Source organism: Ovis canadensis, chromosome 8, assembly GCF_042477335.2.
Source record: "Ovis canadensis isolate MfBH-ARS-UI-01 breed Bighorn chromosome 8, ARS-UI_OviCan_v2, whole genome shotgun sequence".
Lineage (NCBI taxonomy): Eukaryota > Metazoa > Chordata > Mammalia > Artiodactyla > Bovidae > Ovis > Ovis canadensis.
In genome coordinates, this window is record NC_091252.1 from 84886371 (window position 1) to 84899806 (window position 13436).

At 36.7% G+C, this 13436-nt stretch overlaps 2 protein-coding genes across 8 annotated transcripts in view; one reads left to right on the forward strand and one right to left on the reverse strand.

The window, feature by feature from the left end:
* The window catches only part of PCMT1 (protein-L-isoaspartate (D-aspartate) O-methyltransferase), a 41819-nt gene that overhangs the window by 1541 nt on the left and 26842 nt on the right, over positions 1–13436 (forward strand). For all 6 annotated transcript variants that reach the window (XR_011258673.1, XR_011258672.1, XM_069598692.1 and 3 more), the window contains exons 2-3: positions 12001–12105; positions 13323–13354. Coding sequence is in view for 4 of the 6 variants with exons in the window: in XM_069598692.1 (XP_069454793.1) it covers positions 12001–12105; positions 13323–13354 (137 nt within the window). In the remaining 2 variants the exon portion in view is untranslated. The remainder of the gene's footprint in view (positions 1–12000; positions 12106–13322; positions 13355–13436) is intronic.
* The window catches only part of LRP11 (LDL receptor related protein 11), an 84022-nt gene continuing 81783 nt past the window's right edge, over positions 11198–13436 (reverse strand). Inside the window, exon 8 of one of the 2 annotated variants that reach the window (XM_069598681.1) lies at positions 11198–13415. The gene's annotated coding sequence lies outside the window, so the exon portion shown is untranslated. The remainder of the gene's footprint in view (positions 13416–13436) is intronic. The other variant, XR_011258670.1, reaches the window with a different exon arrangement.

Below are 13436 nucleotides of genomic sequence, written 5' to 3' on the forward strand. Positions count from 1 at the left end.
TGGTCGGGAGACCGGAACCGCAGTCTATAGTACTCTCTCTCTGGTCAGAATTTATAGCATTCTTCTTTGCCACTGACTTTGCAAATAATCGCAGCCCTACCACGTGGTATTTTTAATTGTTATAGGTTGTTTAGCTTTTCGCGTCTCATGTTTCCAAATTCGATTTGTAACCTCCTTGAGGGCCAGTACCTTTTTTTTTTTAGTCTTTGAATCCCCTCATCTTAATAATCATTACTTGTTTGAAAAATAAATGCCAGTTAAGTATATATTATATGCTTAGATCTAGGCTAGGAATACTAAGATTAGTGAGAGAATAAGTAACATTGGCTGGCACATGGTTAGTACTTAATGTTAGTCTTTTTTTTTTTTAAACACAATGTTCCAAAGTTGGAGATTGTGTCCTTCAGTTCAGTTCAGTTCAGTCGCTCAGTCGTGTCCGACTCTTTGTGACCCCATGAATCGCAGCATGCCAGGCCTCCCTGTCCATCACCAACTCTTTAGTGTTTAGTAAAGAATGTTTGAGGAGGATAGGGCACCCCACTCCAGTATTCTTGCCCTCCAGAGAATCCCATGGGCAGAGGAGCCTGATAGGCTACAGTCCATGGGGGTCGCAGAGTCTGGACATGACTGAAGCAACTTAGCTATATATATATATGTTCAAAGAATGTTTAGGTTTAAAAGCCCTGTCTAACATTGCCAGTATTCACTTTATGGAAGGATACTTGATTGGAAATGGAAATTTATGTGCAGTGTCAGTGTTAAGAGTGATTTAGGTTCTCATAGACCAGAAGCTCAATATGTTGTAAATATTTTAATAAAACTTCTTAAAATTATCTAGTGCCTACACACCTGAAACATTCTGTACTTGAATTGTGATTAAGTAATTTTCCACCAGAAGGTTATCTCAGTAAACACTTGGCTGTGGCAGAAATTTGTAATCAATCAGGCTCTTGACGCTCCTTTTTAGGCCAAATTTGTAGTAAGCCAAAGCTAGATCTTTTCCCAGTGGTTTTGTAATCATTTTAATGTATTGCATTAAATGTATTCTTAGCTGAAATTTCTAAGGATGTTTTCCTATCAGAAAATTAAGTGAGAAATATTTAACATACATAGATGTTGATACTTAGTTTTATACTAGTTCTATGATTAGTAAGAGGAAATAGCATAGGCAGATTGTTTAGCCTTTTTCATAACCTTTTGCAACTTTAGTTTCAACTTCTTGCTGAATTAATTTAAGCCAATAGATTTCATATTTATTTAATAGTTCATTAATAACACTAGTATTTGCTCACATAAAAATTTCAGTTGGCACACACTGAAAATTTCTCACTCTTTCCTGGTAATTGCACCACTGTGTATTCTTCCTCACTTAAAGGCTTCTAACTGAATCTGTAGAAAAAGATTAAAATGTGGTAATGCTGATACTGAAGTGAATATGGATCTGCAAAGTGGAAGAGGAAGCAAATTACAGTTTTCTTTTTTTAATCAAATAAGGTTCATGATTGGTTTCATTTTAATATTTTATATTAATTTTATTGAAAATGCCTACTGAGGTGTTTCTTCTATAAGATGACGTGATAGAAGTATGATTTCACAGTTGATATTTATAGATTATTTTAGATTGTAACGATACAGTCATAATATCTCATAGCTTATGTTTGTATTGATAACTGCTCTTAAGTTACTGCCAACAGTGGTCTAAAACTTGAGCATGCCTCAAAATCTGCTGGATCACCAGGAGAGCTCGTTAAAACAAATTAAGATCGATTGTTGGGGCTCAAGAATTTACACTTCCAACAAGTTCCTAAGTAATATACTGCTGCTGGTCTGGGGACCACACTTTGAGAATCACTGACATAGAGAACTGAAAATTACAAGACTAAACCCTGCCAGTGTTTCAGTTGAATCATTTTTATACTTTGAAATAAAATTTTAGGAAAAAAATCTGTAGCAGACCTGCCCAACAGAGCTGCCTGTGATGTCAGTATCTGCCGCTCAGTACGGTAGCCACTAGCTACATGGGGCATTGAGCATTTGAAATGTGGTGAGTACAGCTGAAGAACTGGATTTTGTGTTATTTAAATTAACTTTGATACCACATGTTGGACATAACAGGTCTTTAGAAATGGAAAATAGATATTTTGTGGCTATAGACTGATAACGTGCTCATGAAATGTTAATTCAAAACAACTGAGAGCCTGTTTAATCCAGGGAATGTGACAATTAATGTTTACATTAGGGTTTATTTTCTACTTTTATTGGGATAATTTTATGCCATTGTGAAAGGAAAAGAAAGGGGCAGGAGTGGATGAGCTTGAGAGAGGTTGTCTGCTAGAGCAGGGATGTCCAAACCAGAGTGTTTGTGAAAGATTAACTCTGACTAGACTTCAAATTCTGTATTGGTCACTGAAAACAATGCTAATAATAGTTCTTTTACGTATTTTGTTGTTGTTGTTGTTAAAAAAATTCAGTCCACTGCCCTAAGACACCAGTGATTTCTAACTATATTTCCTTTGCAACCTTGAGTATGCCATTTGCATGTATAGTGTATGTATAATCTATGGAAACAGCTGACATTTGACTGTCTTCTATGTGCCAGACACTGGGGATACAGCAATGAGAAGCAAACATCTATTCTCTCTTGAAGCTTACTTCTTGTGGGAGCAGACAAATAAAATATATGTCACATGATAAGTGGCAAAGTAGGGAAAGAGTATAGGGAGTATGGGGTGGTAGGTTTGCAGTTGTAGGGGAGAAGGCCTCACTAAGGTGTCATTTGAGTAAACATTTGATGAAGAAGAAGAAATTCAAGCCATGCAGATAGAGCTGGGGAACAGGCATACTAGACAGAGAAAATAGAATATGCTAGATTTGGACTTGGGGTATAGGAGAAAGTCTGGAGTCAAGGATATGACACAAGGTTTTAGACCTGGGCAATGGGAACGATTTACCTTTGTCTGAGTTGGAAATAATAAGTGAGTGAGCCGCAGGGATTTGGGGATGGGGTGTGCTAGGAAGTGTGGGAGAACAGGAGTTTATCTGGGGAAGTGTTTGGTTTGAGTTGCTTAATAAAACATTAAAGTGAAGACCCTTAGTAGGCATTTAAATTTTTAAAAATTTTTAGTTTTTGTATCCTTTTTTATTTCTACAAATAAATTGAAATCATCTTCTTATTTGGAGTGTCAGTTCTTATCCACTAACAGCATATCTGGTGGAGAAGAGAATATTAGTTTTATCATGTGCATTCATGGGCTAAGTGTAACAGATAATAAAATCCTAAGTGATTTTTTTTAGAAATTTGGGCCTCACTTAGAATCCAAAAAATACTTCCTCGTTGTAACTTATGTCCGTCTTATGGTTACACCCTGGTAAGTAAACTTATAGGGTATTGACTAAAATTTAATAGAAAAACTTTTGAGGAAGAATTTTAATATCAGTGTGTCTACTTAAATTTAACTAAAATTAAAAATTCAGCTCCTCAGTCATACCAACCACATTTCAAGAGCTCAGTAGCCATGTGAGGTTAGTAGCTAGACGGAGCAGTGCAGATGTAGAACATTTCTGTCATCAGAAGAAGTTCTCTGGAGCAGCACTAGACCTAGATGGTAGATGATATTACATTCTATTCAGTGTTATCTCAGTTCTGTTGTGCTGTTCCACGTGTTTTTATTAGTATTGCACTTAGTTAAGACCAACACGCTTTAAGCGTAGCAGTGAAATACTGGAGATTCTCAGACGAGAGTGGTCAAGATGACAAGTGCACCAGCTTCTATGACGGTTTGATGAAATGGAGGTGGTTTGGTTTAGCAATGAGAAAGCTAAAGAGAGCAGTGCTGTTTATTTTAAAATTAATTTTTATTGGAGAAGCTTTACAATGTTGTGTTAATTTGCTGCTAGGCAACAAAGTGAATAGTTGTACATATATTCGATTTCCTTCCCGTTTAGGACACCATAGAGCATTGGGTGAAGTTCCTTGTGCTATACAGTCGATTCTTGTTAGTTATCTGTTTTATACGTAGTAGTGTGTGTATGTCAATCCCAATCTCATCCCCTGCTCCCTAGTAGTGTTTACATATTTGAAGGAAATCATGTAGTGAAAGGTCAAACCAGGACAGATGGGAGGGAGATTTTGACTCGTTATAAGGAGGTATTCACAAAGCAATCCTAACAAAGATTTGGCTTTGAAAAACTGTGTTCTGTCACTGGATATGTTGAAGCAAAGAATGATCGACCATTTCATTGTAATCGATATTGTGGAAGAGATTTGTCCTCGGCTTTCACTATATAGTAGACCTCTGAGGACCCTTCCAAATCCAAGATTCCATAATTTTAATCACTTCATGGTTTGCATGAAATCACATATGGGGAGTGTGTGTGTGTGTGTGTGTGTGTGTGTGTGTTATAGGAGAGAGCCGGAGAAGTTAACATTTGGTTACCTATATTTTAGAGTTTTGCATGACATTTTACTTTGTCAGAAATGTAAGGAGTCCAAGGAACAAGCTCTTTTGAGAAGTAGTGTCAGAAGAGATAACTGTGAATCCATTAAGAGTGATAATGATTTAGAGAAAGATGTATTTTTAATAATCTCTGATATTTAGATGATATGCTTTATCATAACTTGGTATCACTTAAACTTTTGCTTTGATTATGGTTTATTATATAATTTAAAATTAGTCCTTTCAGACTTTCTGTATGGAGAATATCTCAGGTTCTACTTACCTCCTTTAAATGCCTAATCGTTCTAGATGGGAAGTAAAAGGAAACCATTTTGTTGATTTCTTTCTGTTCTCCCTGGCATTTTGTTAGTGGGGAAGAAATAGAGAGTAGTTGATTAACAAATGCTCAAGTCATAAAACTAATACAGTCATCTAATAGTTCTTTTTTTGAGATTTAACTCTGTAACAAGGTACAGAAACTTAGTTTCTGTGTGACTTGAAATCCATCCGTAGCCTGTTTTCTTATCTGTGTTTTCAGTGCTTCATACCAGCACAGGATCTTTTTTTTTTCCATCTCTGCCAGGATTGCTTCCAATTTTTTTTTTCTCCCAGATCAGAAATCTTGTAATAGTTATTGATTCTTTCAGATTGTCCCGAGATTAACTCAGTATTTATTACAAATGCCTTTCACGGTCAACCCTTTCATCGTATTTTCATTGATTGTACCCTAGCCTAGGCTCTTAGTTCTTACTTGGAGTGATAGGCCTCCAAGTATCTAATTGGTCATCACATTTTGAATTTCTGTCCCCTCAGGTTCATGCTACGCCTTGCACTGATTGTCTTAGTATACTGCTCTCTGTTTTGTCACTGTTCTGCCAAGATTTCTGTTGCTTACTGTACCAATTGGAGATGCCTCTTGCTTAGCTTTCAGGGCTTTTAGGGGTCTTCTACAACCTGTTCCCATGCTCCCACTCCAATCCTGTTGTTCAGACTGATCTCATTTTACACATACAAAGTTTGTCTCCTGTAACAATCAAAGTATTAACAAGCAATTCAGAGTTAATATGATAGTTCTATGGTCTTGGAGACCTGGGCTCCTTTTTTCTTGTTGTGACCGAGAAAGTCTTTCCCTTGTGTACAAAGTTGAAGTTAATTTACCCCTATTATTTCCATATTCCAGCTGGTGGGAAGAAAAGTGGGAAAAGGAGAAAACCCACATTCCTTTTAAGGGCATACATAATTTCTTCCTGTATTCTTATTGGCAAGAACTTAATTGTAAGGCTGTATTTAACTAGAGAGAGGCTAGATAATGCCCCCAATTCTACCACCTTGAAAGAAACAGAGACCCTGCCACATCTTACATCTTGCTTACTGGAGCCTCTAGTGAACACTTTTAATTGCATTTTTGGGTCTTCTGGTGATTGTCTTCATGTCTCTAAATAATATCCTTGAACTGCTGTTTCTTTATCAGCTTTAGACATCATCTACTGACTTCCTGTCAAGATGGATGAGTATTTACAACCCTTTTAACTTACTCCCTTCCCCCACATACAGTTATGTTGTAATTTCTGCTTCCTCTTTTGTGGTTACCTTTTAATTTTGAGTAATATACTTTAACCTCAATTTTTTGTTCTATAATTTATAAACTGACACTATACTTTAACCCTTCCACTTTGTAGAAAAGGGTGCTTATTTTTCAACTTACTGGTGGCTATTTTACATTGTCAAAGTTGATAACATTTCATTTGGTTCTGAGCGGTAAGTCATCTATACCCTGTTAATTTTTAAGTGTTGAAAATTAATAACCATCATCACAAACATTAATGACTGGGTCAATGCTTCTCTATATAGTACGCGATGAGTTTATTCCCTGCTCTTTGTTTCTAATATCACAGACCCCTCTACTGTTGACGAGGAGCAGTCAGATGTTTTTCCTGTGTTTGCTGTCTGGCTAGTGGGATCTTAGTTGCCTGACCAGAGACTGAAGTGACGAAAGTGCTGAGTCCTGACCACTGAACTTCCAGGGAATTTATGTTTTTCCTTCTTTTACACTTTCATCAGTTTCTTGAAATCATGCCACAGTTTACAGTTCTTATATAAATTATCACTCTTGTATAGGGTTTTTGTCTTTTTCCTGGAATTTATTTCCCTTTTCACCCTTCCCTATTCCTCAAGTTGAAAAGAGAAACAAATACCTTCTTAACATGGGTCTAATTTTTTCAAGTTTTTTTTTGTTTGTTTATAGCTTGGATTCTGTTGCATTCTCCTTTCTGGATTCTGCTAACTTCTGATTTGGATCAACATTAACCATTGTTATAATTATTTAATTAGGGCTCTTGATCCTTAGGGTGCAGGAAAATTGAGCGTGAGTGGTTCTAAAGCTGTTCACTAATTTAGAAAACCTAATAGTAATTGCATGTTTACTTATAATTAGGCTGTACAAATGAAGTAAAACATTACTTTGCTGTTTGCTAGAAATATTGCAGGGCACTGGCAGTTGTATATGTCAGATTGTCAAAAATGGGAAAATGATTTAATAGCTTTGTAACCGTAGCTTGCTTTAGGCATCTTTCAAAATAGGGAATCCTGGGAAAAATCAAATAATAGCCTTACAGTGGAAATTTTGGAAATCACCTAATTATAGTCTAAGAAGTCTTTATCCTGAGCCTTATGCGTTCAGCTTCTTAATAAATGACTGGTGACATACTTTTAAAACCTGTTAGTTTTTTGGTGTGTGTGTGAATTCTATATCCCTCTATAGATTAAGAAACCTACCAAAGAAATTAGGTAGGTTTGATAGATGTATGTTATCTAGCTTAAGGGAAGTAATCTCTTTAATATACTTGATTTTTAGAATGTGCTGGCAGCAATGGGTTTGATTTTATATATCACAAATGTTCATTTAGAGAAGAATGTGTGAATATAATGGTAATTGGAAGTGTTGAGTGAGGCTGCTTAACCTGAGAAAGATAAAAACGTGAAATGATCATGATTTCTTAAATGTGTAAAAAGTGTTGGTTGGATAGAAAATTCATTATATTCTGGGTGACTTTAGAGAGTAGCACTAAGGATTTATGTAAGTGAGTTATAAAGAGGGAGATTTCCTCTTAATATAGGGAAGTATTCTGATAATTGGGCTTCCCTTGTGGCTCAGCTGGTAAAGAATCTGCCTGCAATGCTGGAGACCTAGGTTCAATCCCTGGGTTGGGAAGATCCCCTGGAGTAGGGAAAGGCTACCCACTCCACTATTCTGGCCTGGAGAATTCCATGCACTGTATAGCCTATGGGGTTGCAGAGTTGGGCATGACTGAGCAACTTTCACAGTTCACACAATTCTGATAATTAAGGTAGTCTAAATGTGAAATGGCTGTTTCACATTGTGCAGCTCTTCAAGTAGAGATCATGGTACCAATTTATGAAAAAGTTAGACTTGATGACCCTTCTGACCTTGAGAGTCTATGAATTTGTGTAAGCCACTAAGCTGTTTGAATCTGGTAGTAGCAGTACAGTGAGGTGGTCAGCAGGAATCTGACATCTCAGCTTCAGTGGCCCTACCCCTCATTTACTCTGTGCTGGAACAACTTGGTCTTTCAGTGCTCAGTCTTATTATCTGTAAGATGGAGTAATAATGGTGCTTACTTTATAGGATTGTTCGAGATAACGTAAGATTGCTTCATAAGCTAGCAATCTTAAGTTCATATCTCAAAAGAGACAGAGTGTAATGTGCTTAGGGTTTTTTCTGGCATGTGGTAAATATTCAGTAAATGATACCTCTCTTATTACTACTCTGCTTTTAAAACTTTTTAAAAAATGCTTTAACTGTTTTAGTAGCCTTTAGGTAGCTACTACTTTAGGTACCTACTACTTTAGGTAGCTTGCCTGAGCTTATTTATGTAGAAACAGTACTTTCTATTTGGGTTAATGAATCCAAGTTTGTAATATTTTTAGTTGGAAAATGATTTGTATCTTTACCAGTCTATGACTACTTAAATGTTTCTCTAGTTGGTATGTCTTATTTCCTAATTTTTAAAACATTATTTTGTTTTTTGGAAAGTGTGTATTTATACATTTTATAGTGTCCTCAAACCACCTTTTCTCATACTTAGTACTTCTTATATTAGTATTTCTTTCTAATACTGTCTGGTCAGTCAGTATTAAGTGGTATCCTTTGATTCCTCAAAACAGTCAATGATCTAATTCTGCTTTTCCCTTTTTTTCCTTTTCCCATTGTTTTTAGTTGCATCATTTCTACTTTGTCAGAACATATAACATTTAAGTGTTATTATTCCACCAGTGTCATTTTTAAACATTTCTTGCTGCACTGGGTCTTCGTTGCTTTGTGAGGGCTTTTCCTAGTTGCAGTGAGTGGGCACTGCTGTTCGTTGCATGCATGGGTTTCTCATTGCAGCGGCTTCTCTTTTTTTTTTTAAACAGCTTTTGGTCTTTTTTTAAAAAAATTTTATTTATTTATTTATTTATTTTTGGCTGTGCTGCGTCTTTGTTGCTGCGCAGGCTTTTCTCTAGTTGCGGTGGGCAAGGGCTACTCTCTAGTTGCAGTATGTAGGCTTCTCGTTGCGGTGACTTCCTTTGTGGAGTATGGGCTCTACAGCGTGCGGGCTTCAGTCATTGCGGCATGTGGACTCAGGAGTTGCAGTTCCTGGGCTCTAGAGCCACGGGCTCAGCAGTTGTGGCCCATGACCTTAGTCGCTCTGTGGCATGTGGACTCTTCCTGGAACAGGGATCAAACCCATGTCCCCTGCATTGGCAGGTGGACTCCCATCCCCTGTGCCACCAGGGAGGTCCTCCACTAGTGTCTTTACCCTTTTAGTCTTTTTTTTTTTTAAAGCTAAAACCAGATTTTATTCAATAACAATTGCAATAGGGGAAAAGAGCCATCAGTGTAAAACTGGTCCCAGTTATCAATACAGCGTGAGCGAGTGGGGATTTATAGTCTAGGAGCAGGGTGGGGATCAGTGGGTGGAAAATTACATCAGGAGTAATGGGTGTTCTGGCTAAACCAATTTAACAGGATCCTTCTGGAGGCAGGCCAATCCACCCAGTTTTAACCTTTGCTCTACAATTGGACATATATCCTTTTCTGAGGTATCCCTGGTAATTGCTTCATTAGATGAAGCACATCTTCCAGAAGATTTCTTAGGAAGGACCTGTGTGTTTAGCATTCCCTGAGTTCTTGCACATTTAAGACTTTTTCCCTATAGCCTTGGCAATTTGAAGAACAGTTTTGGCTGTAATTTTAAAAAGTCAGCTTTATTGAGATACAATTTATGGAAAAATTCACCAATTTTAAGACCACGATTTGAAATTTTTGACAACCGTTATATAACCACCACCCTAATGATATACAGGAGTGAGCAAACTACAGCCCACAGGCCAAATCTGGCCTGCTGCCTGTTTTTAGAAATAAAGTTTTATTTGAGTACAACCACACCCATTAGTTTATGTCTGCTATATAGCTGTTCTTGCACTTTAGTGGCAGAGTCAAGTAGTTGCAGCAGAGACTATATGACCTTCAAAGCCTAAAATATTTACTGTTTTGATCTTAACAGAAGTTTGCTGTTCTCTGATACAGACCATTTCTTTCACCTACAAAATTTTCTCATGACCTTTTGCAATTAATCTCCTCCTTTCACCCCCCAGCCCCTAGCAACTCCAGATCAGTTCAGCCTCTATGGTTTTGACTTTTCTGGAATTGAGTATATTAATAGATGGAATCATATAGGGTAAAATCTACTTGCCTGACTTCTTTCACTGAGGTTAGTGCTCTTGAGATTTGTTCATGTTGTTGGGTACATTTACAGTTTCCTCCTTTTTAGTTATTAACTTGTACTTCCTTCCTTGAATTTCTTGAAAATGCTGCTGCTTCATTCTTGCTTTGCTTTGAAAGTTGCTCCTTAAAAAGCTAATGGTTGCCTTTTTCTAAAAAAAACTCTTACTAGTTAATTAGATTATTTTTTGCCTTGAGAGTTGAAATTTTTTTTTGTCTTATTTTAAAGTCTGATGGTATTTTCTTTTCTTCTCGCCCCTTTTTTTTTTTTTTTTTTTTAGCTGTGCCGTGTGGCTTGTGGGATCTTAGTTCCCAGACCAGGGGTTGAACGCAGATGCACTGCAGTGAAAACACTTTTGAGTCCTAACCACTTGGCTGCCAGGGAATTCCCTGATAATTGTATTAGTAGATGTCTTGGATGTTGATATTTCTGGTAATATTTGCTTTCTGTTAAGTTTTCTTAGAATATAGTATTGGTATATTTAATCAGCTGAAGTATTTTGTTTGCATGTTTTCTTCTTTCTGCAGTAGCCTTGACTGGAGTTATTTTTTCTTTTTCCTATTTTTAGGCATTTTATGCACACAGTTCAAGAGCACTTGCAGTTTTGTTAATGGATAATGATATTGGTATCAGTGGTGAGAAGGGGGAGGAGTTGGTGTATCTTGCTGCTCTTCTGTTTCTGTAGGATCCTTCACTTTCTTCCTTCTTTCCCTTCATTGCCGTATCACGGGATGTCAGCCTTTCCCTGCTTATATACGGTTCTCTCTCAGAAGCAGTGCTGCTTATAGTTGCTACTTCTGGCCCCACTATATTTTTAAAATAATTCTCTAATTTAGATGATATTGGTGATTTTTAGTATATTTACAGGTATGTGCAACCATTACCATGGTCAATTTAATATTTTCATCACCTCAAAAAGATACCCTGTTTTGCCCTCCTATTCTCCTAACCATAAGCAACCATTAGTCTACTTTCTTTTTCTTTTCTTTTTTTTTTTTTTTTTTACTTTCTTTCTCTATAGATTTGCCTGTTCTGGACATTTCATTAAATAGAATCATACACTATGCTATCTTTGTGCCTGAGTTCTTTCACTTCTATCATGTTTTCAAGAATCATTTATGTCATATGGTCTTGCCTTCCTTTTTGAAACTTTTTTCTCCTGATCCCTGTAACAGTGTGTCCACTTGATTTTCTTCTGCCTCTGTGGCTGCTCCTCATCATAATCTTTGAAGGCTCCAGTCCCTTTGCCTTTCTCTTAAATGGACACTTTTGTTTTTCTTCTTTGTGTACTTTTTCCCCTGGCCACTTTCCTTCACTTCCATTGCTTCGATTGCCATCTGTACAACTAGTCATTTATATCTCTAATCTAGATTTTTCTCCTGAGCCCCAGATCTGTTTGTCCAACTGGCTGCTATGTATCTACATGGGTATGGTCCATAGCTCCTTCTAAATACATAGCTTTTCCTTTTTCTCCTTAGCTATGATGCTTCTCTAGGATTTCTCAGACCAGTATATAACACCAGCATCTCAAACATTATCCACCTCCTACCTCCAAGTCTAGTCAGTCAAGTATACTTTACCTACTAAATATAACTCAAATCCTTCTTTTCTTCATCCTTACTTTCATTATTAAGGACCAGATTGCGATTACCTGAGCCATCGTGACAATTTTGCTCTCTTCCAGTCTAGTCTCTACAGTGTAGCCAGAGTAATTATGCTAAACTACTACATCTGATCATGCCACTCCCAACTTTTAAGTATTGCCTCATTCATTTCAGAAAATGGAATCATCAAGACAGATAAAGTGTTTGAAGTAATGTTGGCCACAGACCGCTCCCACTATGCAAAATGTAACCCTTATATGGATTCTCCACAATCAATAGGTAAGTTTTGGATTTTTGAAAATGTCACAAATTTTACTCATTTGCTCTCTAATATTTGTAAGTAAAAATAGACCATTTTCCATTTATTAACTTGCTGATCCATTTTAATGAAGTGTCTTTTCTATTTTCTTAAAGGAGATATGTAAGAATTTTGTGAACAATTTCTTAAAGCGTCCTTTAGATGAAAACTTACAGTTTCTATTTTCTTGAAGGATATATGTAAGAATTCTATAAACATTTCCTTAAAGTGCACTTCAGATGAAAGCTGAGAGTTTAAGCTGCGTGCTGAATTCTCTTAGTGTCTCTAATGTTGACAAAGGTTGGTTTTTGCAGTAGCAGAAAATTCTAAAATCAATATTGAAGGGAATGTATAGCAAAGTTATTACTGACTTCTCTGCTTCACTTGCCCTGAGTTTTCTGGTTTGTGCTTGTTTTTAGAAAGTGCCATATTTAACTCCTTCTCCTGAAGCAGGCTTTGCTGAACTGCTGAGCCTTGGCAGTGGGCGCCTTTGAGGCTTAGGAGTGCCTCAGGATTCTGTCGGCCAGCTGCCATGCTGCCTTCTTTTGGAAGTACTTTAACGGTCAGCAGAGAAGATCCTGGGGAGCTTCTGAACCCCGAAGGCACCTGCTACCACCGCTCAGTGAAAATTGCTTCAGATGCAGAAGCAGGTAAATAAGTCTTGAGGAAGCAATACTGGAAAAAAAACTAAAAGCTAAAAACTAAAAAAAGATTATTTTAATTAACATTAGGTGATAGTGTAAAGAGTAAAGGGAAGTACTTTATTAGTCTCTTAATTTCCTCTAGTTGCTCGTGCCAGTTTTTTTTTTAAGGTGCCAAAAATATGATGTAAGTTAATTTGCAGTGACTTTGCATATTTTATGATTTATGGAAGCTTATTTTCTTTTTATGAATCTGAAGGGAAAAACATCATAAATTTATCAAGTCAGTGAAATTCTTCCTTAACTAACTATATGGGGGAAGAAATTTTTAGAAATAGTGGGACTGTTGTACTGAGCACAAATAGCCTTTGGCATGATTATATTTTCTAATTTTAACTGTGCATGACAGTACTCTCAAGTACAAAATGCTTTTATTTCTTGAGATCATAAATGTGAAAATAATTATGAAAAATAATGTACAGATGCTAGAAAAGGAATTACATGGAGCATTTCATGTTTTTGCAGCTGAATGTGTCAGTAGTCCTCTTCTTTTGCAGGGTTCCAAGCAACAATCAGTGCTCCACACATGGTAAGTTAACGTTGCTCATTTGGGTGCAAATGGATCACGTTTTTCCTCTTAAGAGTGCTTTCTTCAGTAAAAAAATGGTTAT